Source organism: Nothobranchius furzeri, chromosome 17, assembly GCF_043380555.1.
Source record: "Nothobranchius furzeri strain GRZ-AD chromosome 17, NfurGRZ-RIMD1, whole genome shotgun sequence".
Classification (NCBI taxonomy): domain Eukaryota; kingdom Metazoa; phylum Chordata; class Actinopteri; order Cyprinodontiformes; family Nothobranchiidae; genus Nothobranchius; species Nothobranchius furzeri.
The window spans coordinates 51,972,872-51,999,690 of NC_091757.1; the positions used below are offsets into that span (position 1 = coordinate 51,972,872).

The following is a 26,819-nucleotide window of genomic DNA, read 5'->3' on the forward strand; positions in this document are numbered from 1 at the left end:
TGAATAATGTTAGAGAATCTGAATAATACTGAGAGTTTCGAGGTGTTTCCTGATTCTTTGTTTTAGTTTTTTGACCGTACAACCCGGTCGTGCGCAGGTGAACCAAAAAGGAGCAGACCTACTGACGCTCTATGAGCACGTGAGTAATCCTGTGCTCACGTGACGACTACTTTTCAGTCATGGCAGACGACTATAGACGGCAAGGAATTGAGTTGGAGAGACGAATATTTGAGCTGGACATCAAGTGTTCCACTCTCAGAGCTGAAAAACAAGGTATCGAAGACATATTTGATTTATTTGTTTCGTGGCGTTCTGGTTAACTCCTCCACCTTGCATAAATTATTTGTCTTGTCAGCAAACTAGCTAACAGACGTTAGCTTGCAGCCATAGCAACAGCTAGTGTTAGACAAAATTGTGTCCATTGACAAATCGTAACAACTGTCGCGGTTAATCGTATGTGTTGTTGTGAAATTGACCCACTAAGTGATGCTGGCTTTGATTAATCGTATGATTTGGTGAGTTGAGGATGGAGGATTAATGTTTTAGTATTGATATTATTTGTGGAAGAAAGAGAGCGGTTTACTTTTTGTGTATAAGGCCATTTTGTACTTTTTGTAATTTATCTTGTCTTAGTCAAAGGGGGTAGGTCATATAAGATTTTTTTCTTCTTCCTCCGCCTATTTCACTCGAACGCTTATATTCTGGTTGGCAATTGTATTCTGAATTGAAGTTTGTATATTTAAATTTTGAGTGAAATAAAATTATTGAATTGAATTGAATTAATGGTTTTCGAGTCTGCGGGTAACTCTCAAACCAGCTCTATAGGGGTTTTAACGTTTATGTAAATTATATTGATGTACTCAGAATATGGATGCAATCTTTAAATTTGTTATTGTTTCTAAATGTTAAGTATTTGGAAATGCCCATTTGTGTTCTTTGCCATCTTCACCATTTGAACCCTGGGTGATGTGTTAACGTGTTGTTTTTCCATAGATGACGACTATTTGCAGAATGCGTCTACCATACTAGACAAGTTAAAAGGCTTTTACAGACAAGGTGCAGAGTGTAGCAACCTCTCCAAGCTTCTTCAGGATTACACACAGGTATTTGATGTCGTGACGGCAGACAGCTCATTAAGTGACTATCTTAGTACATTTTATTCATGATTAAGACTGTGTAACTAACCAGTAGGTGTTTAAAACGAAAGGGAACATACTGATCTATTATAAAATACTATAATTAAGGATCGATAACATCCTACAAAAGTTCCAGTCAGACACAAACATGTTCACAGTGTTAAATATTGTTATTCACCTGTATATATGTCTATAAAGCGTTGGGATTTTTTAGCTTGTTTCCAGTAACTAAATGGTCCCATCAAGTAAAAGTAGGAGGGCACAGAAACACATTGACCAAATAAAGCAAGGACAGTCTAAATCAAAAAACAAACTAATGTTTGAAATGTTACTCACACACTTGTCCATCCATGTCACAGTATGGAGGACCCTTGTATGCTTGATATTTTACTGCATCAATTCAAATTCAAAGATACTTTATTAATCCCAGAGGGAAATTAGAGTTTCAGTACACACAATTCTGAGATCAGACATACATAGGCAAAGACACATGACAAGAATTGGTGACTGTGGTCATTCGCAACATGAGTTGCGTTACTTTAATAGAAATCAGAGGGGTTTACATGAGGATTGGGTCAGGTGGAGTAAAAAAAAGGCACTTCAGAGTTACCCTCCACAGGCAGGGCAGCTTTGCTATGCAAAAAACACCTCAGACACAAATGCAGCAGACTTCAGACATAACACAACATAAGTGTCCACTAGGTGGGGTGGTAGGGCTTGGGACTCTCCACACGTCACCTCAGTCTGGACAGGGGTGGGAGGTCGTTGGGTTTAGAGGGCACAGTGACTCCTGGAACGATTCAGCGGCCTTCACAGCTCGCAGTCCCGCCCAGGCTGTGATAGGGAGACAGAGTTGCCATGGCGACAGCAGTATTCCACATTTCTTGGGGGGGGAGGGGGGGGGGGTATTCGTTTCACGCTCAAGGGCACCAGATTCAGATAAGAAATTGTTTTGGGGCCAGACAGAGATCATTTCTTTTCTGTCTTAAATTTCTGCTGGTCCTCAACCTCACAAAATCCAATAATGGCGTAATTAATCTATCCCAATCCGTGCTGATTCGTCCACTCGCTCCTTGATCACATCCATCTTTTGTTCCATTGCATGAATCTCAGCCAAAGTACCAAACTTACGACTCATCTCGACAATTATATGAGTCTGTGAATTCACAGCGTGGTGTATTCCATCCCTGAGCTCCGGGAAAGAGCCAGTATTCCTCGACAGCTCGTTAATTTTCCGGTAAGCCAGGTAACCTCCCAGGCCAAAAAGCAGGAAACCTGACACCAACACCACGAATATCCATACGTCTTCAGAATCCTCTACAGACAGTTGAGAGAGGCATATCAGGTTCCACTGTTTCCAGGAGTCCATGATATGCCCAACTGGATCTGTCCCAGAGGGGCACCTGGGAGCCCCTTCTCCCGTTCTCATCGTTGAGAAAATTTTGTCAGTCGTGTTGAGAGACCAGCTGACCAGATCCATTTTTAATAATTTCCAGTTTCCAGAAAAAATGTAGAAGCGCCGTACACCCAAAGACAGACCAAGAGCCTTGGGGATAAGATAGGGAGGAGAGGAGGAAAAAAGCGTCTGTACTCTCCAAGAGCCGGAAGAAGAGACTCTCTGTTACTCGAGTTACTCTGTTATTTATTCTATGTTCGAAAAGCCACATTTTTTTTCTTGAGTTGATGATCTTCAGAAGAACCAAAGGTTAGGAAAGTCTGAACGTGTTTTATCTCCATCTGTTTATTTTTTCCAAACACTCACCACTTCTGCATGTTTTCAGTATAACTGCAGCAATTCCGACTTCCTACATCAACAGCAATGCGCAAATGCAAAGACCTAGCCAGATTTCAAATGCAAACGGATTTTAAAGTAGCATCAAGGTCCTCCTTAAGCATCCTATTCAACTGCTGTTCAATCCCACAGAAGAAGCTCGTTTCAGCCAAAGGATGTTTTTTTAACAGAGCCAAGCTTGATTGTGGGGTACCACAGGGTTCTATTTTGGGTCCTTTGCTGTTCCTTATTTATATAAACGATATATTTAATGTCTCTGTCACACTATCACCAATTATGTTTGCAGATGACACAACTCTAGTGGTATCACATCCAAATTTTGAAATATTGATTGAGAAGGTCAATTATGGATTAGCTGCCTATAACACATGGTTCAAATTGAATAAATATCTTTAAATATCAGTAAATCTAATTTTATTATATTTAGTGGAAAAAAGCCAGACAGTAAAGGTGTAAATCAAATTAAAATTGAAGCTACTGAACTACCACATGTTTCATTTGTAAAATTTTTGGGAGTTATTGTTGACGAGAAATTAAATTGGAAAATGCATGTTGATTATGTTAGTAAAAAAATCAGTAAATCAGTCGGTATAATAAGAACAGTGAGCACTCTTGTCTCTACAAAATGTCTTCAAACATTGTACCAGTGCATCCTTATCTTGCATACTGTAACATGGCCTGGGGTAGCACATTCCCTAGTACTCTTAACAAAATTCTACTTCTTCAAAAACGCTTTGTCAGAATAGCAACTAGATCCGATCTACGTGCATCTTCTGTTCCTTTGTTTCAGAGGCTAAATATACTGACTACCTATGAATTGAATATTTATCAAATTTGTGTCTTTGTTTATAGGATTTTGTGGGCAAATGGTAAAATACCCAAACAATTCAAAACTTTCTTTAGAGCTAATTCACTCTTTCATTCACATAATACACGACAGTTGATGTGTCTTCATCCCCTGGAATATCTTTCTTGTCTAGGACAATTTTCCATCCGTTATAGGGGCTCAACTCTATTGAACAGTTCTCATTTGGCAAGACCGTGTTCTACTGTGGAAGTTTTTAAAAAGCAGTTAAAAATCATCTAATAAAGGGAGAGCATGTAGAGTAACTTTTCATTTTATTTAGTAGTTATATTCTGTTTGAAGGTATTAATGGTCTGTGTTTTTTTTAGTTCAATTTATATGTACTAATCCACCTTTGTTTGCTTGTTCATGCCTTTGTATTTTGCTGTTTTAAATATCTTAGTACTTGCAAATTTTATTTGATTAAGAACTATAGGTGGAGGCTTTATATAAGCTGAATTTGGGTTTTGCCCCCTCCTGCACTATATATATTTGTTATTCTCATGTTCATGACGCATATTTTATTGTGCGAATAAATAAACATAAACATAAGAACATACAATGAGAAAATGTTTCAGCTTTTTGTTGTATTCTTGATCTACCAAGTTGCTTGCATGTAAGTTAACGTTTGTTCTCTTTTTGGGATCTAGGTGATTCTTGACATCACTTTTTATGAAGAAAACCAACTGGTCGACCAGGAATTCCCTGAAGACTGTTCACCTTTTAAAATCCAGCAGCTTCTGCAAGACCTAACTGAGCCAGAAGTTTTGGTGGCGAGGCTTGCACCAGGACAAGAGGTCGGCAGGTTTCTCAATGTTTAATTCTCAACAAATGATGTAAAACTTTCTATTGTTTGTCAGGTTAATAAGTAGAGCTGTAACGAAGCCTCGACGACGTCGACGGCTCGATTCTAAAAATTTGTCGACGTCAGATCCGGTAGTCGACGCACCGCGCCCACTTGTTGCATCCCCAGGAGTTTGTAAATAGAGGAGGACTCTGCCTGTTTTTCCTCTAGTTCGCCCTCTTCTCCGCCTTCACTAACATCTCCACCAAATACCGAAGAACCGGAACAATGTCCGTCCACTACTAGATTCTTTTCCTGTTTTGCCCGCCTTCGTCTCCCGGCAACGGACAACAACTTCCGGGGTCAGATGCGCTGCTTCGTCTCTACCGCAGATGTAGAAGAAAATCACCGGGAGCGTTTCTCCCTCCATAAAGGAGCTTCTTTCAGACATTAGGAGAGCTGTTTTGGTGGTAGCAGTCTTTCCTCCGTGCTGGTCTGTTTGCTGCTGGGTGTTTTTGGTTTATTTAAACTTGGCAACTTGAACTTAGCGTTGGTAAAGCTACTGTTAGTATCTTCGCTAACAGCTTCTTGCGTTTGGATAAGCTGTTACGTTTTGGTTTAGAGTTCATCTTTTTTGTGGTGCAGATCTCCCTTTTATTACATTTAGAGTGTTGTGGGTTTTCGGTTTAGTTTAAAAGATCACCTTGAGTTTGGTTTAACCGCCCAGTTTAGAGTTTGGACCTTTGGAGATCCCTATTTTGGTCCAGAACCCAGTAATCTTTGCTCAGTGGGACATCCCTACTTATTTGTACTTTTGTTGTAGTACCCCACAGGCAGAATTAGTTTTATTATTCCCGATCTGTGGATGGAAAGATTTATGATTTTTTGTTGTTGTAAATAAACCTGATCATCCTTTTAACTTTTAAATCCCGTTATTGTCCCTTCCTTTTTGCACACGAGCCAAACTCCCCAGGAAGAGTCGTAACACCACTCGCCTCACGTACATAAGTGACCAAAACAAAGCAGCATGGAGACACTCCGTCTCCAACCACCTCTCAGGCAGCAGCCTGCACTCCCAAGTTCTACACATCACCAGAACATAACCAACCAACACAATAAAAGCAGTGTTATACAAAATGGAAGGCCTGTAGAGTTTATTCTCTTACAGTAACAATTCATCAATTTTTTTGAGGAATTTATTAGAGATTTTTTGTTTTTAATTAATTGTGCAGTAGAAATTTAATCATTAGATTAATCGTCTAAATAGTCATTAGAATAGTCGACTATTCGATAAAATAATCGTCTGAATAATTGTTTTAAAAATAATCGTTTACCCCCAGCCCTACTAAGGTAATACATGTTTTATACTTTTGTTCCCTCATGGTAAAATACTTCATATGGCAGACTTGGGCACATAGTTTGATGTCATGCTCTTGTGTTGCCATGCAACAGCACTATTAATATCTTTTTGTTTATTGATAGGCTCAGTCTGTGTTGGGTACAGAGCTGCTGGAATGCCTCTACTGGAGACGGGGAGCTCTGCTCTACATGTACTGTCACACACTTCATCAGCGAAAACAGTGGATCAAGAAGAATAAGGACACGTTCCTTGAGGTACCACGCTGTACAGAGATCTGTGTGTACTCGTGAAATCTAGAAATATGTTAATTAAGTTAAAAAGAAAGAATTCTTATTTTCTAGGCACACACTGATATTAGACCTAACGTACATTTTGACCCAGTGTATTCAGGAAGGTGTTCGCTACCTGATGCGGATGCTGCAAGTGAGAAACTCTGTGAAGCTGAATGACGGGGTGGTGCTCCATGACAGCGCCACAGCAGGCATGTTATCTGAAGGTAAGGTCACGGTCATCTGTGGCGGTTAACGCTAAAGCTAAAATAAGTACCGATTTTTCTGTGAAAACAGTCTAATGTCTCAGTAATGTTGAAGAGAAAAAGCCTGTATTTTAATAGTGCCTTCAAGAGTCTCACGATCCCCCAAGGTGCTTTACAGCACAACCAGTCATTCACCCACACACACACATTCACACACTGATGGTGATGAGCTACACTGTAGCCACAGCTGCTCTGTGGCTCACTGACTGAAGCCAGTCATAGACGGTCCTTCTGACCACCACCTGCAGGCAAGGAGGGTGAAGTGTCTTGCCCAAGGACACAATGACTGCGAAAGATAGGGCTCGAACCTGCAACCCTCCAGTTAAGAGGAGAGCTCTTGTTCCAGAAAGGAAGGTTACACTGAAACAGATTCCTTCTCTGCCGGCTAGGGGGTTGCCAGTTTTTCTCCTTTTAAAAAGGCAATTGGTCATTTCTCAGTATGCATATTCGTCTGTACTTGTGTTTTCACGTCCTAGTGAAACGTCATCAACGCTGGCCCAAGCACTGTTTCAGTCCTAAAAAGGCTTTCATGCTAGTATGCTTCGAGTTTCTGGATGTGTTCTCGCTCTGCCCATTATGTCGAGGATGCATTTGATGCATCTTTCTGTGGACTTGGGCATTGCTTCGCAAATGGCTGAGGAGAAAGCTCACAACTGTAGAGTTTTATATCAGAAATACAAATAAAGTTGTCTGTTATTTTAAATAATTGTATGTAACCTGTAAAATTTGATGTGTATTTATTGTTTTTTATTCTTCAAACATCATGATCTCTCAAAATCCTAATTAGCTAAGCTACTATCAAAATTAAATCAGCATTGCCTTTGAGAGCTTTGTTTTAATATAAGAAAAAAACTTCTGTCTTCATTTAACAATGGGAAATGCTGGTATTTTATCAATTTTGATCAAATATAGACCAAATATTGTACTAATAAGTATTCTTTGTTTTTAAGGGACAAACTAGACCAGTGAACCTCAACTGGTGGCCTCGGGCCCACACCCAGTCCCCCAACCCTTTGGGCCTTAGCACCCTCCAATTGGGGGACTTTGAAGTTTAGCAACAAAATTCATGTCCCAAGTATCATTAATTGTTTACGTTCTCCAAACAAAACCAAAACTACAATCAAAACACAGAAACAGTTTTGTTTACCTGTTTTGTAGTGTGATGTTTTCGTCCCGGCATCTTAAACAGAAGCGAAGGTGGTTTCTTAGACGTGCGCGTTTCTGGTGTAATCGCTCCAAACGGCGGAAGTCCTTCGTTCCTTGTTGTCCGTATTTCTCTTTGAACATCCTAGGTGTGTTCTTGCTGTGTCGTGGTTCTAATTCCATGCTTTCGTTCTTTTTAAACACAGAAACAGTTTTGTTTAAAAAGAATGAAAAGCATGGAATTAGAACCACGACACAGCAAGAACACACCTAAGAAATACAATCAAAACAGTTTAGATGGAAAACAAAGCCATTTTGACTATTGATACATTAAGATACAATAATACTTGAACTTTATTTTAGAAGAGCATCTTGCCCTCATGGTGTCTGCTGGAAAAAACTCTGGCTCTTGAACGAATTTAGTTGAGGAACCCTGAACTAGAATTTAATTTTCATTGTGGGTCGTATTTGTAACCACAGCCATGATGCAACGGAGTACGGTTCTGTTCCAAATGCCGTCCTCATCCTCCCATACTCGATAGAACAGACTTCCTGGTGTCCTTGCCAAGAGCATACTTGTCAAGGTAACAAGAACATACTATTGTCATTGTTTACAGTCGGTCCGGTCTCCATACTTCCTGGCTCTAGAGCCAATCATGTGTGAGCCTGCACGGTTGCCAAGTCTTCAACACAAACACTGCATCAGCATTTGCGGGAAAAGAGCTGTAGCATTTTGGACACAATGGAAGCCAGTTACAGGAGCGGCCAAGAAGTTTTCTTTTGGTTCCTGGATTTGTAATCGACACTGTCATGATTTTTGTTTTATTCTATCGGGTAAAGAAGGCTAGAGGGTAACATTGAGCTAACAATGCTAACAGTGAATTTAAAAAAAATTGTTGGCTACAAAAAAAAATCTCAATCTTCTTTTTCAACAATTACCAACAAGTCGATATTACAGTGAACTTAATTTGTCTTCTTCTCAACTTACTGTGTACGACATTCTGCTGGTGATGATCAACAGCTGGCAACAGTTGCTCAGAATGGACTCGTTTGTTTTGATACTTGGACTGCAGTACCCAAATCTGACCACAGGATGTCAGGTTCTTGCACCTTTATGCTGTCTTTATTTTATCCCACTCATCTGTTTATCAACAGGCATTTTCTCAGACACCCACCTGCTGACGATGATGTACATCGGGGAAATGTGTTTCTGGGCTGTCAAGTACGAGGACTGCGCTTCTGGCACTTCAGACCCCAAAGAAGATTGCCTGCAGTTTCGGGACATTGGTACACAGATTCTAAACAAATATGTCCATGCCTGTGAAGGCCCCCTGCAGGGCCAGGGCTGGAACACAGAAAATGCCAAGGAAATCCTTAGTATTTTACAGTAAAACAAACTGCTCGTCTGTTGAAGCTGCCCTCGGGCACAGAGCTAAATTCAGTATTCAAATGTGTCAATCCCATTTATAAAAGAAACCCTTCATAAGGGGGTTGTGAAGGAGAGGCACAGGCAGCAAGTGGAAGTGGAGAAAGGTGTCTGTGTGTGAGTGTCTGAAGGAAACTAAACCCTTTGATGAAAGGCAGCAGACAAAGCAGAATGAGAGGTTAGCATGGGGATAAGAATGTAGGTGTGAAATAAAAGCTAAATGTTAGGCTGCTCATTAACTGTTCTGCTGATGAAGCAGTTATCCTTCTGATTCCAGACCGTTGCCTGGGGCGCTCGTTTTGTTCTAAGAATGTGTTATAATAACATTAATATTACTATTCAGAGGATATTATTTAAAAAATGAATGACCATCTTTAATTTTTGATTTTTACAAGTTTAAGAGAATCCAGCAGGATGTCAGACATTGCACAATAACATTATATTTATTGTTTTGTTGCCATTTTGTTACATTTTAATATATAACAGGGTGTTTACGATCTAAACACGGTAGAAAAAAATGAAGAAAATCTGACGACCACATGACTGCTTTTAAATGTTTTAAAACTTGTTTTGTTTTTTCTTCTACTTTGCTTGAATTAAATTAGTGTAACAATTGAGGAACTTGTTTGGGGGGAAATACTTTTTTGTTTGTTTTTTTTATGTCCCAGTTGATAATAAATACATGCTTTGTTTTAAGTAAAATAACCTCACATGCCTTTTATTCATTCCTCTTATCATTTGCACTGATCCATTGTTGTTGAACTACATTACCCACAATGCTCCCGAACTGCCACTGATGAGGAAGTCTAACAGAGACCAGGAAGCGTTTGTTTTCCAGACGGCTGGAAGTGTTTTTGTCTCACAGACCATGGCTGAAAAGATCCAGCAGCTGGAGGCGATAGTCATCCGCAGCTTCCGAAGGTTCAGAGACCGATACTTTTCAGATCGAGTTCATAAAACGGATCTGATTCCAGATGTTGATGCAGAACGAGACGAACCGCAGCTGGAGTATTTGGACAGTTTACCGGTAAGGCAAATAGGATTCAGTCAGGAGGATTTTATATGTTTACATCACTCTTCAAGTAGGAAAACATGGGAAGTATAAAAACACGCGTTTTAAGTGGTCTGGTGTGTACATTTGCGTTATTAAGAGTTCCACTGGTCACTGACACTAGTTACTGCAACAAGACCTTTCAGTTATTAGTAAAATATCTAACAATGTTTATCATAATTGTTCACCAATTAAATGATTTTCAGAAATGTTGCTTTTAAAACTTAAATCTGTACTTCTTTAAAAACATCTGAACTATTTTATTTATTTAATATCAAACTTCCTTTAGAAAGACTTCGTGATTCAATATGAATTTGAATACACCTGGACAATAAAAATGCAAAAAAAAGTGTTTTTGGTGCATTTAAAAACAACTTTTCAGCCCATCATTAATGTTATATGACATTTAAAATCATTCCCAGTTGTCATATGTGATCTAACCAAATTTTCACCCAAAGTTTAGAATTACAGGGTTTGGTCAAAAATAATGAGCAGATTTAATTATTTCTATGTCTTTTGTTGTAACTCAGCTGATGCCTGTTGCCCCCTGTTGTTTTGTTTTTGCCTGAAACTTTATGGAATAAGTTCATAAATGTCAAATAAAACAGTTTACAGTCTGTTGACACATTTCTCCTCAGAGAATGCTTCACATGTAATCTGATTTCTTATTTTCCTTTTCCTTAAAGAGCAAGTCACCCCCTGCCAGATTCTTACTCAACTCCCACTTCCTGTTTGAAAAATACAACAAATGCTGTTGCCTGGCAGACCGAGAGAGCGGAGCCACTAACAAATACTCATGCACACACGGCATTGTGACATCATAATGTACCACCTAACATCATAATGTACCTATTAGCCAATAGCGATGGCAGATTTAAATTCAAATGCAGTGCAGAATTTTAGCCTGACGACGGTGCATCGCTGACAGTTTTAGGCAGGTTATTTAAATTTTAACTAAGATTAACTAAAGTGCCAAATTATTGACTGAACGTGTCTACAGAGCAATTGGACACTCATTTATATAGTTTATCAACAAAAAAAAGTTGATTTGAGGGTGACTTGCTCTTTAAGGAATTCTCACAAATCTCAACAGAACTTGTATAACTGTCATGTTCTGTTTACAACTTTAGAACATCTTATTTTACCAGACTTTTTACCCATCAAATTTAAAAACCAATTATCCAAATGAGGAACTATTATCGGCGACAGTGATCCAACATCCAAGTTGAGATCCATCTTGATTATAAAAAGAAAATAATTAAAACACGTATTTCTTCCCAAAGGTGGATTTACAATTCCTGATCATGACCTTCTTGTCTCCTGTGGATATCTGTAAACTGGGAGCCACCAGTCAGTACTGGAGGGCCATGGTGAGAGATCCACTGTTGTGGAGATACTTCCTGTTGCGTGACATGCTGCAGTGGTCCTCCATTGATCATCTGAGCATGCCTGACCTGGAGCTGCTGGATGCCCCACTGGTCAGTGAAGATGAGAGCTTGGATGACAGAGAGGAAGGGACTGAGAAAGATCGAGAGTTTAAATTTGACTACATGTCAGAGTGAGTGTGTTTTTCTCTTTCCTTGCTTAGTTTGCTGCAAAGGTTAGTGAGCGGCTGTTTTGGATCAACAGGTACCTGAAAGGCTGCCCGTCCTGCAGACAGAAGTGGTTGCCATCGCGACCAGCATACAAGCTTGTGACCTCTTTCCTTCATTATCTGGTGCCTTCTTCTGAGCCTCGTTACGCCATGTTTGGTCCTGGTATGGAGCAGCTGGACGTCCCGTTGGTAACGAGGCTCATGCACGCCCCAGACCTGCTGCCTGTGTCCAGCACGCCACACAGACAGATAAATGGTGAGAAAACACCGTATATTCTTGGTGTTTTGTAGTTATAAACGCAGAATTTAAACATGACCTGTCACAGTAGTTAAGACTTTTTTATTTGCTCCAGATTTGCCAGTTTGTTTTGCAGAGGTGTGGACTCAAGTCGCATGACTTGGACTGGAGACAGACTCGAGTCATTATTTTAATGACATCTGACTTGACTTGATAGAATCTATAAAGCCTTATGACTTGACTTGGACTTGAACGACTATGACTTGCGACTTGAATCGACTTGCATCTGTTGACTTGATGATGACTTGAGCATATTTGATATTTTAGCACAAAAGTGGCACAACGTGGACAAAAACCGTGGGTTTGATCTTGTTCTGCTAAATGCAGCAGCACTTTGTTTATGATCCGCTTCAGTTGCGTTTTCTGCTTGTTTGAGCAAATAAACGAAGCTTTCAGAAGCTTTTATTTCTGGCATTAGTTTATTATCATTGTCACTAAATAGAAGTTGGACAGATGACTAGATTATGACTTAAAATTTCAAAGTTATGGACTTGGACTTGACTTGGACATCCACATCATTGACTTTGGACTCGACTTGGACTTGGTTGTCTTTGACTTTGACCTGACTTGAGACATGACTGGAAAGACTTGTGACTTGCAAAGCAGTGACTTGGTCACTCCTCTGTTGTTTTGTATGCAAACGTTAATCTGGGATAAGGTAGTGTATTAAAGCTCTTAGATTTCAGAAACAAGTCATTTGGATTCGTGTTACTTGTTGTTACAGTTTTCTATCACTTGGTGGCAGTATTCTCCCATTTGTCATTTTCAGTCAAAATAGCTTTTTTTGTTTTTATATTTATTTATGAAAATTTGTATTCATTTATTTATTTTAGTCTGCTTTCTTATTTTTTATTTATTTTTTTCATGTTTTTGTTATTTATTTCATATATTTTTTATTTTAAGTTACCTCTACTCGGGACATTGTGGGCAGAAACCTTCGAAGACCTCCTCAATCCCACTGGCACGTCTTCCAGTGAGGAAGCCGAGTTCGGGGACTTTGAGTTTGACTTTCCAATCTCTGGACCCGAGTTCACCGAGGTTGTCAAAAAGCTCCTCTGTGGCAAGGCTCCGGGGGTGGATGAGATCCGCCCACAGTTCCTTATGGACAGGGACGAAATTTTGATTTCAGAAGTGGGGGGGACACAGCAGGCTTGTGCGGATTTGGGGTGGGGGGGTTTATGTAAAGACCCCTTGACACATCACGTGCCCATCTCAATAATTTTTCCATCCTCAATATATATATATATATATATATATATATATATATATATATATATATATATATCAAAGTTAAAAAATGTACAACTCTATTATTATTTTTATTTATTATCATTATTGAAGAGCAGTTTTGGCTGTTGACAATGGATAGGCCATTGTATTTATTGTTTTGGGTCTTTTTTTATTGTTTTTGGTGCAACATTTTCTAACCGGGAGTGAGATTCCTTTTTTATTTAATTTTTGTTTGTTATTTTTATTCATTTAGAAGTTCTGGTTCTGGACATTTCAATGTTAAATGAAGGTTTATTTGTTGCATTTTAAAGGGTGTACTTGCATTATTATGATATATTAACATTATATTAGTGGTTATTTTGGTCTAGATAATGTTGACAATGATATCGTTTATCATCAACAATTTGTTGGACAAAATATCGTCCAGCAAAATGTGTTACTTTCCCAGGCCTAGTCAAAAGTATAAAAATTATTTATACATAAACGGTCCCTCCTGAGATCTGGCCGTTTGTTCATTTGCTGTGTTAGAGGACATGCTGAACTAATGTTTTACACATGATCATCACCCTAACATTTGAGTGTATAAAAACATATTAAATATGTTTTTCCCTTAAAAGTGTTTAAACAGTTGTTGCATTTCAACACACAAAAAATAAAAGGAAAAAATAAGATAAATCTAATGAAAAGTGTACATCTTTGACATTAAGCTTAAAAAAATCTGTTGACGATGATGATACTGTTCATTTTTCAGAGCTTTTTAATGTGAACATATACATTGCAATAGATAAGTTTACAATAAAGTTAAATGATAAAAGTTTTGAAGTTACACTTCTACTACTACTAGTAATAATAATTATGATGATAATAGTAATAAAAAATAATAATAATTATAATAATACGAATAAATTGTGTCTGAGGAGTCAGTTATGTGGAGGAGATGAGTTTGTAAAAGTTAGTTTTGAGTATGTTTGTGAAGGAGGAGGTGAGTCTGAGCTTAATGCAGGGGTGTCACATGTTCCAACTTACGTTTTGACTTTGAAAAAAGTCTCTTATATCCACTTTTCGTTTTCTTGACATGCTGCCTCCTGGCTGTGCCTAACTACCAAAGAGTCACAAATGAACACTTATTCAAATGTTATATAATGGAAGCTGAGCTGAGCTCTGATATTACACAGCGTCTAGTTGACGATGTGACTCAGTACCGGTGTTCCCTAGCGGCTCCAAACTAGCAAAACAACGTGAGCACGTTCTGACTGTTTACAACTTGAGTGACAGCAGCAACAGCCAATAATACGTTAGTAAGTATCAGCAGAGCCACTAGATTAGCTTTTGGGCGGGTCTAATAGTAAACTGGTTTCCGTTTCGGTCCTAGTGCTCAACCAAATCCTTTTAATGGAGTGTAACATTGTTTTTGGACGGAAAAAAGTGCAGGGGACCAAAACTGCCTTTTGAAAAAGTGGGGGGGACATGTCCCACCCGTCCCCCCCCAAAATTACGTCCCAGCTTATGGATTAGATGTTGTAGGGTTGTGTTTGCTGACGCGGCTCTACAATATCGCGTGGACATCGGGGGGGGGGGGGGGGGAGTTCCATTGGACTGGCAGAAAGGGGTGGTGGTTCCCTTAGTTAAAAAGGGGGGCCACAGGGTGTGTTTCAACTACAGGGGAGTCAGGAGAAACAATGTGGTTTTCGTCCTGGTCTTGGAACACTGGACCAGCTCTGTACCCTTAGGGGGGTCCTGGAGGGTGTGTGGGTGCTCGTCCAAAGAATCTACATGTGTTTCGTGGATTTGGAGAAGGCGTTCAACCATGTAACTTGGGGGGCCCTGTGGGGGGTACTCTGGGATAATTTAGCATGAGGTTGATAGGCGGATCGGTGCTGCGTCTGCAGTGATGCGGGTGTTGTACTCTCGATTTACCGGTCGGTCTACGGTCCTACCCTCACCTGTGGTCATGAGCTTTGGGTAGTGACCGAAAGAACAAGACTGCGGCTACAAGTGGCCAAAATCTCCGCAGGGTGGCTGGGCTCTCCCTTAGAGATAGGGTGAGAAGCTCAGTCATCCGGGAGGGGCTCGGAGTAGATCCGCTGCTCCTCCACGTCAAAAGGAGCCAGCTGAGGTGGCTCGGCCATCTGATTAGGATGCCTCCTGGACGCCTCCCTGGTGAGGTTTTCCGGGCACGTCCAACTGGGACGAGGCCTGAAGGAAGACCCAGGACATATTTGAGGGATTATGTCTCACAGCTGGCCCGGGAACACTTTGGGCTTCTCCTGGAGGAGCTGGCCCAAGTGGCTGAGGAGAGGGAAGTCTGGACCTCTCAACTTAGGCTACTGCCCCTGCGACCCGACTCCGGATAAGCAGAAGAAAATGGATGGATGGATAATTAACAAAACATTTTCACTTGTTTTTTTAGGCATTGGCTCAGGGATCAGCTTCCTGTTCAACAATCAACACAAATTTAACATCCTAACTCTATACTCAACCAACAGGTATGCACTTTATCTCCATTGTCACCGTTTGACTTTTTTTTTTTTTTTACCCCTGCACATCAGTGTTGATGACTTAAATTTGTTTATTCGTTTATTTATTTATTTTGCATCTGCAGGGCAGAGAGAGAAAGAGCCCGACTGGAGCAGCAGAGCAGCAGTAATAAGCTCTTCAGCTTTGTAGGAAGCGATAACTCGGGCTGCCCCGTGTACAGCCCGGCTCCTCAGGTCCAGCAGGTGTGCCAAGTGGTGGATGGTTTCATTTATGTCACTAATGCGGAGCCCGGCAAAGGTGAGAGAACATGTTTGATCTAATCGCACCTCCTTCTCCTTTGTGGCTCCCTTTTCACATAATAGATGCTGGTTTTTGGATCAATCTGCACCGACTGCTCATTTGTTTAGCAGGTGACGAGAAGACCGAGATGGCCCAGATTAAAGCCATGCTGAACTGTGCTGAAAACACCTCATCCAAGTCTCTGCTGGTGCTCTCCTGTGTCTCCAGAGAACAGGAAGAAGAAACGAGTACAGCCAGAAGTCGAACTCCGTGTGTTTACATGGCTCAGAGACTCGGTCTTTCCCAGCTGTCTAATCGTTGGATGGTAATTGCTTAATCTTAGGCCCTGTCCACACGTAGCCGGGGATCTGCCAAAACGTAGATATTTTTCTACGTTTTGGCCTGTCATCCACACGAAAACGGAGTTTTTTCACGCGAAAACGGATCTTTTTAAAAACTCCGGCCAAAGTGAAGATCTGCGTTTTCTCCGTTTTGGGTGTCTGCGTGTGGACGGACAAAACCGGAGTTTTAAGGTCCGCAACGTCACTTTCCGCGACAAAAAAATGCTGACATCACGTGTGCGACCTGTGTTTACACTAGCCGACAGCACGGATGCCCTCAGAGCTGCGCTCGCTTTATCAATTGTCCAAGCGCTTTCTGCTTGTTTGTTTTTGCAAGCGGAATTACTGCTCCTTGCGGAAGACCACAGATGAAGGACGAGGTTAAGAACGGGGGAAGTACTGCCGCCTACAGGTCTGGCATGTCCTTAACAACGTATTTATCCGGGTACGTGTGGACAGAGTTATTTATTAAAACGCGGTGGTGTGGATGCAAGTTTTTGGAGGGGTGGATATTTGTTTTTGAAAAACCCCGGCTACGTGTGGACTAGGCCTTTATCTAGCCGAGAGGATCCTGAAGTGCGTCATTTTTAACCCACGTTTCTTGTTTTTATGATCAGGTGCAGGACACGGTGGCAGAATCTCTGTCGGGCTTTATGGAGGGGATTGCCTGGCTGCTGAGATGTTCTGGTGTCAAACTTTATGGAAGATAGTTCCCAAACTCCTGGCATCACGACAAACATCCCTGCCGTACTTTGTGTTTACTGCAGTCAGATGTCAGACCCGATGTGTTTACAGGTTTAAAAGCAATGGCACAAAAAATGCTGAAAGATGCTTAACTGTACAAAGTTTTCCACGTTATAATTAAGAGAGTTGAATATTTTTTCAAACTTTTTTTTGTAATTCCTTCCAAAATACACAACCTCCATAAATATTAGATAAGTTGCGTTAACATAGCCAAAGTTATTCACAAAAATCCACGTGTCAGCACAAAAACATGCTTTCATGCAATGTAAGGGTTCAATTTTGTTGCTTCCTTTCAGGATTCTTGTTCTAACCTGAAAAATGAGTGCACATCCAAAAAGTGCATGCACAAGGAATTTACCTGTTTTTTAACGGCCTTATCCCTGAGATTAGTTATTTATCCCGTTACCTCGAGATCCTCCTGGACGCCAGGATACTGAGATAAAAATCATAAGTAGATGCAGCCATGCTTTGCTTCTAGGACACATATAATGCAACCTCTGTCGTTAAAAACACTTGTGCTTTTTGTTGTTTTGTCTGCAAACGTCCTTTTATTTTCTTATATGTTTAATAATAATGAGGTGAAGGTTGTGGGATTATAAACAGTATTAAAAAAAACAAGACAAATGCACTCAGAGAAAGGCGATCATCTGTACTCATCATACTGCCTCAAAATAACAAAACATGTCTTATTTATATCTGCTGGTTTTCCAAAATAACATGAAATTCCAGCGCAACTGCAGCACCTAAATTGTCACGCTGCTTCCTTAGTCTGCTTAAATGTGATGTTTTTTCTCTTAAAAATGTCCATTTGTGTCATTTCATCCTTCAACTGTGGTGTTCAGGCAAGGTAATGGCAACAATTGGATCATTTGGACATCATGTGAGGTATGACAAGATAATATGATCTCTGACGCTCTTTTTGTCTAGTCACCTTGGAAACCACAAATTGCCGGCAAATGTTCGTCCTGACTGAGCCCCCCCCCCACCCCCACCCCCCCCACCCCACCCCAATCAAAATGTTCTTTAGTCTCAACAGTCATTTTTTTAATACACACAGTTTTAGATTAAAATCCACGACTGGTACCATTTGAGTGTATTAACCTGAGATGTGGTGGAGTGGAAATTGTTTTTTTTTTTCAGGTTATTTTTTTGTGATAAAGCTTTTAAGTGTTTGCCTCTGGATGTAATTTGTGTGTTTCTAAGAGAGGCTGACTTCAATGAGCGCATTGTAAACAGGATGTCTTGGTTTTAGTCCTCAACACAGTTACTAATGATGTTTAGCTTTGGCACCGTGTGTGTGTGTGTGTGTGTGTGTGTGTGTGTGTGTGTGTGTGTGTGTGTGTGTGTGTGTGGCTTTTATTTTGTTGATTTCACAGTTAAATGGTATGCTATGTAAACTGGTTGGCTGCACTAACCGACAGTGGCAAACCCAACCTTTCTTTGTTTTAAATAACTTTGACGGAGACAGAAGACAGGGATGGACAGCAGCTGGCAATCAAAAGGACTTGTTTGATTTGCAGCAAACACTATTGCTGTTTTTGCCCTCCATTCAATACGCCTGTTGGTGTCCACCATGTAGACCCATGTGATCACGTGATGTTAGGTGGGCGTGGCTAGCTCCAGCGTGTTTTATTAAAGTGACAGTGTCCTGAAATGGCTCCTTGTGGAAGGTACTGTCATAAATAAACATGCAGAAGTTGTTTTATGTGAGGAATTTTGTGCAAAGAACTTCATCAACATATTCAGCATACACCTTGGAATTATTATGACTGAAACAAAAAGTTGTAATGTGTCCCTGTTTAAGAAAACATGAGCTAAAATGGGTTTTCTAAAAATAGGTTCATTGCCAGGACAGTGCGATCCACCTCTGGTTCTCACTTATATCCAAGGTCTGTTTACTCAACTTCCAGGCTGTGAGCCGTGAGTGCACGTCCTCACACGACGGTGGGGGTTTAGTGGGGGAGGGGTTCAGGACACGTTTCAGACTGGTGAATGAGTACCAGGGCTCCAGCTGTCTCTTCTCTTCCACCACAGTCACAAGGGGCCCCTTGGACTGGATGTTTCGAAGAAGAACCCCAATTTCACGGACCCAGGACAACTTACAGATGTTTTTTTGGATGTACGCAGACTCAAGATGGACAGTTTTAGAAATATTATGGATGCTGAGTCAACAGATTCTGTGTTTTACCACAAACTGATCATGATCCATCAGTGTGAATTAATTGCCTCCGATTTTTGTATTCTCTGCCTATTTAGATGTTTTTCCAAACTACCCACGCTTCCACATTAGTCCTTGTTAGATGGGTGGAAGTAAGTCTTGAAAATGGTGCTTTGAAAAGGTTGAATAAAAAATACAAGGGGTGGGATGTGTTTACTCAACTGTCAAACCACCAGCCGTTTGTGGAAAGACATCCATGTCCACCGAGACTCTAATAAACAATATTCAAGCCCATCAGGACATCCTGTGCCTTAAGTTCACCTACACCATCAGTCTAGTTAATGCATTATTTATTTTTATTTGAATTATCCAACTCAGAAAGTGCCTCTGTCTCCAATACAGGACAGTTTTACAGAAAAGCCTAAAATTACACATTGTGCTGTTCTAAAACCACAAACTGGACATTTAGCTGCTTTCGTTGACAGAGAAGATATGCAAAGGGTGGATTTTTAATGAGAACCCCACAAAAGCACCATATACTTGTCTCTGGTCACTCCCCTGTCATTGGAAGTCCTAGTTTAGGATGTGGGTTGGCATCTCTCACAAATACAATGGTTTGTGGCCAGCCAACTCAATGGGAGTTTGATTTATTTCCATTAAAACATTAAATTTATTGATTTATTAGATTTTAACATAGCAGTAAAAGTGGAATTTGTGTTGCACTTACATTATTAAATAAAAAATTATCAAACAGCTTTACAAAAAAAAACAGTCATTACCTCGATAAACCTAGCCAGAGCACGATCTCTACAACTTCTGTTTTTCACAAAACCACCTCCGTGTTCCACACGTCCTTCGTCTCTTTTCTCCTCCTTCCATTAGAGTTAAGTCGCTGATTGGTATTCTACGGTAACAGTTGAGAATTAAAGTGGGTCTAGAAAAAAAAACATTATTTGCATGATGCATTCACTGATTGAGATAAGCGCTCCTCTTAATTGGGTTGTTTTGCACATGGCGGGGCTTTCATGCTGATACTCTGTAGATTCTATTCATCCCGTGAAATCTTATCAATCCACTTCAATTTCCTCCCCACTTCACCATGTCTGCCCCACCGGCTCCCCGCTGACATATATATGGCAGGTTAAGGGCCTGTAATATTGGATTAGAGTTCAGACGTATAGTGAATTATTTGTTTATCACTTTGAGCCTGTCAGCAGCTTTGTAATAAAGAAGATATGGAACATGAAGCACACGATCCATCTTTATTTTTGCTGTTTGTGTGTGTGTGTGTGTGTGTGTGTGCGTGCGTGCGTGCGTGCGTGTGTGTGTGTGTGTGGCGCCTTCTCTGCCCTTTTCACCTAATCAAATAGGGAGCAAGAGCTTGACACAGATGTAAATTGTCACACTGCAATGTGAAACTGTACTAAATGCATTACAGGTGACTTGATGGGGTTGAGAAAAAGGACACTCTTTTGTTATACAGAAACAGACGCAGACAACCAGGCACAAATTACATTGCTGCAGAAAAAGCATGCATTTGGCCGAAAAGCAATAATAGGGCTGCGATTTGTGTTGTCTGCTGCATCGCGGTCAGGTCACACACACACACACAAAACAAAAAACATTTAAAAATGAATCATTTCCAAAGTTTATATGTAAAAACAAATAGATCTGAGGTGAAATTTATAACTTACAACCCGTTGATGCAGCAGCTTCACCGAATAGGGGAGTGAACCCAGCTCCGAACCTTTCAGAGAACTCGCAGCGGCATCAGTCTATAAGTCAGGTGCATTGTTCTCTTGTCACATTCAATAACATAAGTCCACATGATTCAGGGAACTGCTTCTCTGGGCCCCCGTGCTGCAGAAACCAGAGCTGTTTGTCACATAACTCACTAATAAACAAGCTCCTGCAGCCATTTACGGTGTTTCTCTGCTGTACATTTATTATGATCAAGTTGAAAGTCAAACAAAATGAAGTGAGCATTGTTGAATGATCGCGCAAATCTCAAAAATGCATTTAAGTTTCAGCTTTTCCCTTTATAGCTTACAGGATTTATGCTGTTTGAGAGAGTAGTGCTGCTGTCTCGTTTACTTTCTTTCTTTCAGACTTCTACTGCAGATGCGCAAATTGAAAAATCCAAGTCGTAACTTGTGGACCTTGTAAATGAGAAGGCGACAGGCAGGAATACGGAGCTCTCGGTGCAGATAGGCCATTTGAATGTCTTCCCACATCACAAATTATGTCAGTGCTGCTGGGAGGGGGCAAAGGGATGAGAGATCAAAAGACAACTCTGAAAAGTTATAGACTACCTCAGTTGCTTTAGCTTCCACAGAAACATCAATTCTTTTGTTCAAACTGATAAATCTGTTCTGAAAAGATTGACTGGAAGTCTGATTTGACAAGAAAAACAACCACAGGCTTGGAGATAAATGTCATTTATGCACACACAAAAAAGTGCAAACCAGCAACAACAGCTGCAAGAATTGGTCTTTTCTCTTTTCCCTTGTGAAAAAAAAATTCCTCACGTGTTTGGGCAGGACATCCGTGCTGACCGATGGTTCAGGGGTATGAAACTTATTGAACACAGCCTCTCACAGCGTCACATCTCCACTGGACACTCCACGTGAGTCCTCAAAGTCTGTCAAGTTTATTTGCATTCAAACTGACTGGTATAGGGTCATCCTTTGGAATGTTTGTCGAGATAAAACTATGTTCCAGCTGCAATTCCCAATGTTTAAACTGATTAAAACTGAAGAAAACATTTGAAAGAATTTAGGCTTTTTTGGATGTAACTGACTTAAGTGGCTGGTAGAAAATGAATTTAAAAGTGAAAAAAAGAGTCATATTTTATTTATAAAGCACCTCTCAAGACAGACGTCACAAACATGAACATACACAATAGTAGATTGTGCATGAGTGTAAAAACAATCACTTAAAATTCATTTTTAAAAATACGCAGTTTGGGATGCATTTTAAACATATTCACCAAGTCTGCAGACGTCAGAGGTGCTGGAAGGGCATTCCAGAGACATGGAGCAACTGACAAGAACGCACACTGGCTTTTAGTTTTCAGTGTAGTTCAAGATACAACCAAAAGGCCCTGGTCTCCCAATCTCAACAACCTCTTCGGGACAAAATGGGTCAGGAGGTCTGCAATGTACCTCAGGGCTTGCTTGCTCAAGGCTCTATATGTCAGAAGCAAGATTTCATAGTTTGCTCTGGATGGGAAGCCAATGAAGCTTAAAGGTGCATTATGTAGAAGTGTAGTAAAAATGACATCCTGTGGTAAAATTTGGTTACTGCAACCATTTTAAACAACTCTGGAGCTTTTCCCAGCCGGCTAAAGTGTAACTAAACCCCCAAATAACTTTTTCTTGCTTATAAACTATAACTGGGTCTTTACAAATGTAATCTTTCTGTTTCTGTGCATTTTTTGACATGTTTAAGTAAACTTGATCAAATAATCGAGAATCTAGGTCTAAAAACGTCTTAGTGCTGCCTCCTATAGAGCTCCGGACGTCGCGTGACTCTCAGAGAGTAGACGCCATGTTGGCAGGCAACAAAGGTAAACAAAATGAACGGGATCGGCTTGGATTTTACTCCGTCTGAGTTTACTTCACACTTTAAAACTGAATAAATCGTTTATATAGTCAGAAATTAAATAGATTAAACATCTCCGACCCTTACCGTGCCCCTGGGATACTTTTTAAAAACGCCAAAAGCTGTTGGAGCGGACTTCTTACCGGACCTGGCCAGGGAACGCCTTAGGATTTCCCTGGAGGAGCTGGCCCAAGTGGCTGGGGAGAGGGAAGTCTGGGCCTCTCGACTTAGGCTACTGCCCCCGCAAACCGACTCCGGATAAGCGGATGAAAATGGACGGATGGACAAATAACATAGATTTACATGTAAGTAGTTTAAATAGAGTGCTGTGCCGTTTAAATGTATAAACTGAACGCCAAGAGAAATCACTAGTCTGATTTTTTTCCGTGAATAAAATAAATATGTCAGGCAGGAGCGTCTCAGGATCTGTCTGAGAACTGAGACAGATAATAGCAATCCAAAGTGCTTTTTATGTGTGATCTGACAATTGATCAACCATTGCTTAAAAATTAAATACAGCTTAGCCGGTTAATTGCTGTGATCATAAAACACGTAAAGGGCAGCACGCAGAACTCACGAGGCAACGTTTTACGTGACGTTTACTTGTTGCTGTGAGTAATAAGACAGAAAAAGCCACGCCAAAATAAGTTTAGGAAGCCCACTAAGAATCGTAATAAAAGCATTTAAAATAAATACCATACACAGTTGAGGAAACGTTGGTTTAAGTACCTGATATGAAGCGGTCGCTGCATAAGCAAAAACCTTTACTCTCAGGATCCCACAGTTTCATTTTAGCACGGTCACTAGAGCGTTTTATTACAATGATCCAACGTTTGCGGCGTTCCGGATCTTGGGGAATCCTGTAGATGGCTCATTCCGTATGTCGTCCACATCTGTTCTGCATCCTGGGGCCCAACAGGAATCTACCATATTTCCCGTTTGATTGAGTTTTCTGACATTAACAAATAGCCCAGCTGCGGGCTTCTGCCTGCCAATATGGCGCCGTTTCGATTTGAACTGTTGCATGCCAGGAGAAGTGAAGTCAACTCCCGGAGCTCTATGGCAGAACTGTGGCTACTGCATTTCAAAGTTGTGATTGACTGGGGCTGGAACAATTTCACGCCATCGGTACAGTCTCCTCCCACTCCCCCTCCCCCTCCCTCCCGAAACGGAAATTCCCCACACTTGGCCATGCCACTCAGTGCCTCCTGACAATGCCCACTTGCATAGCATTTTTCAAATCTTGACTAGGGGTGGAGTTACGTTTAAATTACAATTGTCGGTGCCGCAGTATTAGCTCGCAGGAGACACGGCAACCCCACGCTCACTGATGTTAAACAGTAGTTATGTCCCTCTTTCCTTTGTTTTGAAAGGAGAAAAACTGACAATTACCACAGCCATTTGGATATGAAATATGTTTCAGGATAATAGTCCTACCAAAATGAAACATTAGACTCTTTTGGGATTTCCTCACTGTAGAATTCTATATATATTCTTACAAACGGCACCTTTAGATGCATGGCATTAGAGAACTTGGGAGTTTGTGTAAAAAGCATTTTGAAAAAACCTGTAGATGGTCCAGAGAGGCAGAATTCAGACAGGAAAACAAAGAGTTACAATAGTCATGGTTGGAGGAGACAAAAGCCCACAACTTCCAATTCTGGTTTGGAGACAAAATTATGCAGTTTTGCATTGTTCCGTAAATGAGCAAAGCAAGTGTGAGAAAACATGGTTATCCAAGGTAAACAAGCAGTTAACTGACTTCAACACTCCTAATGGTTGGCCTAACATAAGAGGCTAATGGACTTCGTGTCTCACTAACTGCGCTGAGCTTCTCAGGTGAGCAAAAGAGGATTTCAGTTTTATCCTCTTTCAGTTGTAAAAATAATGATAATAAAAAAAATTCATCATGCAGGTTTTCACACAGCCAAAACTGTTTAATAGCACGTTCAGTTTGGAGATTTCAGCAGGCTTAAAAGAGACTAGGTTGACGATTACAGGGGACTGCGTGATTAATTCTAAAAAAACAAAATTCTCACAGAACACACTGTCGATCAGGGGATGCAGTGAGTGGAATAAACTACCAACCACCATAAAAGACAGCACCTCTTTCCAGTCTAAATGCATGGCTGGTCAATGTGCTGTCATTAATTATCTTGAGTTTAATAGCTATTTTTAATTCCTTAAGGTTAAGATGATGGATCATGTTAGTTTTTTTAATTTATTTTTTTTGTCCATTTCAACTGCGAGAATAATTTTAGTTGGCTGTTTTGTTTTTTAGTCTTGATTTAGTGTAATTAGTTGATCTTGCTTTAATTTTGTTTTGTGTCATATTATATTTAATCCATGTTGTACTGTATATGTGTGTCGAGGGGACTACAGATGAAAGCTAGCTTCTTGCTAAATCCAGCATATTTAGTATTAAAGTGACAATGTATAGTTTTTACCATTACCCTCCGGAAATATCCATCAAAATGATGTTGTAGTTGAATTAAGAGATGCCCAGTTGATGAAAAATATTGGCAGTTTCATAATATATAAGCATAGAAAGCTGTTCTAAAATACATGGGAGCGGGTCTAAGGGTGTGTCCGAATCCACGGGAAGGATGCTTACGAGTACGGGTCCTTGCCGGTCTAGCAAGGCCGGGTCCTTGAAGACCGCTAAAACCAAAACCCAGCGGCTCTGAATTCGGACAGTCTAGCCCTCACCTCTACGGTGGCCCGTAGGTCCCGTCACAGCCGTGGCGGCAGCTACGCGCAAAGGAAAAATGCTAAAGCTAGCGAAAATGGAGCAGGAATATTAAGGAGCTACAGCAGCTTCACGTCCATCAGCAGCGTTTGTTCACAACCGTTTTCAGCTAAAGTAATTTTGTTTATTCTAGAAGCTTTCAGGACTTACTTGTTAACTTTAGATGGTTTCATGTATGTTTTAAGCTACAGAATGAACTTGTTAAACATACACATTTCTACAGAGTATTATTAATATAAACCAAATGCATTATAAATGTTGAATGCAGTAGGATGTTTTCTAATGTATATTGGACCTTAGAACTTATTTTGCATCAAATGGGGGTAAAATGCTTTAAAAACAGGCTTTTAAATAAAATAGCATTGAATTGTTTTCAGTGTGCATTTTTTTATTCAACTTAAGCCTAATAATGATCAGATCTGTCTTAAAAATGTAAATTCTCTGTAGTTTTCCCTGCTGCTTTTCTTTAAACTGAACAGAACCAGTGTACTGCAGGTTATGTTTGTTTTACATTTTTCTATTAAAAAAGCTTAATCTATTACAGGTCAGCATGCACTGTGCTGCACATCTGCCTCTGTGCTGGTGAAGTTGTGGGTCTGCAGGATGAGCGTGAGGAAGATGTGTGTGGAGGAGGTCAGTGGTGCTCTGTCCTGGAGGAGGTACCAGCAGACCACCACTGCTGTTAACAGGCAAGTCATTCACAGAGATGTAACAGGCGTCGTCTGAGCCAGCCCAGCAGGCCCTGTAGATGGACGATGGAGTGGACAGTGAGAGGAAGCGTCCCAAAGCTCTCTCTGCAGACCGTCCTGTATGATGTTCCTCTGACCAGAAACGTCCAGCCACGGGTCTGCTCCAGCCCTCCATCCACGTCTGGATCTTCCTGCAGCAGATCCAGCTGCACTGTTAAAGACTTCCTGCTCACTCAGTTTAAATAAATGATCCAGGAAGAGTCACTCAGGTTAATTCTGCTTTAACCGTACATAACTGGTCCATACTGGTTTTGATCTGTAAATAAGTTAAACGTATTATAAATAATCTTGTCTCCTTACCATCTTTTCATTTTCTGTTCATGTAACATGTTCAAAAAACATCTAATAAAATTGGTGATTAAATCAATGACCAGAAAGAGTTATCAGTTAGTATTTGTTTTAATAAATGTGTTCAAATTAGTGATGTGTCGGTCGCGAACGAACCGGCTCTAAGAGGCGGCTCTTTGAAGTGAACGACGGGAGCCGGCTTGTCATTGGGAGCCGTCCCCTCCCCCCTCCCCCCCG

The 26,819-nt window shown here is 40.6% G+C and overlaps 2 protein-coding genes across 3 annotated transcripts; both read left to right on the top strand.

The window, feature by feature from the left end:
• The first annotated feature begins 117 nt into the window (after positions 1-117).
• rimoc1 (rab7a interacting mon1-ccz1 complex subunit 1) lies at positions 118-9,725 on the top strand. The gene is made up of 6 exons (XM_015972869.3): positions 118-273; positions 994-1,103; positions 4,423-4,569; positions 6,039-6,170; positions 6,298-6,412; positions 8,750-9,725. Exons 1-6 carry the CDS (start codon positions 180-182, stop codon positions 8,983-8,985), a joined length of 834 nt encoding a protein of 277 aa, XP_015828355.1. The 5' UTR covers positions 118-179; the 3' UTR covers positions 8,986-9,725.
• Positions 9,634-17,195, top strand: fbxo4 (F-box protein 4). 2 transcript variants are annotated; one of them, XM_015972867.3, is made up of 7 exons: positions 9,634-10,047; positions 11,355-11,629; positions 11,701-11,921; positions 15,604-15,679; positions 15,796-15,968; positions 16,079-16,275; positions 16,909-17,195. In XM_015972867.3, exons 1-7 carry the CDS (start codon positions 9,817-9,819, stop codon positions 16,999-17,001), a joined length of 1,266 nt encoding a protein of 421 aa, XP_015828353.1. In that variant the 5' UTR covers positions 9,634-9,816; the 3' UTR covers positions 17,002-17,195. The 2 variants fall into 2 exon arrangements, with proteins under 2 accessions (XP_015828353.1, XP_015828354.1); XM_015972868.3 differs by having other exon boundaries at positions 16,082-16,275.
• Positions 17,196-26,819: the final 9,624 nt, after the last annotated feature.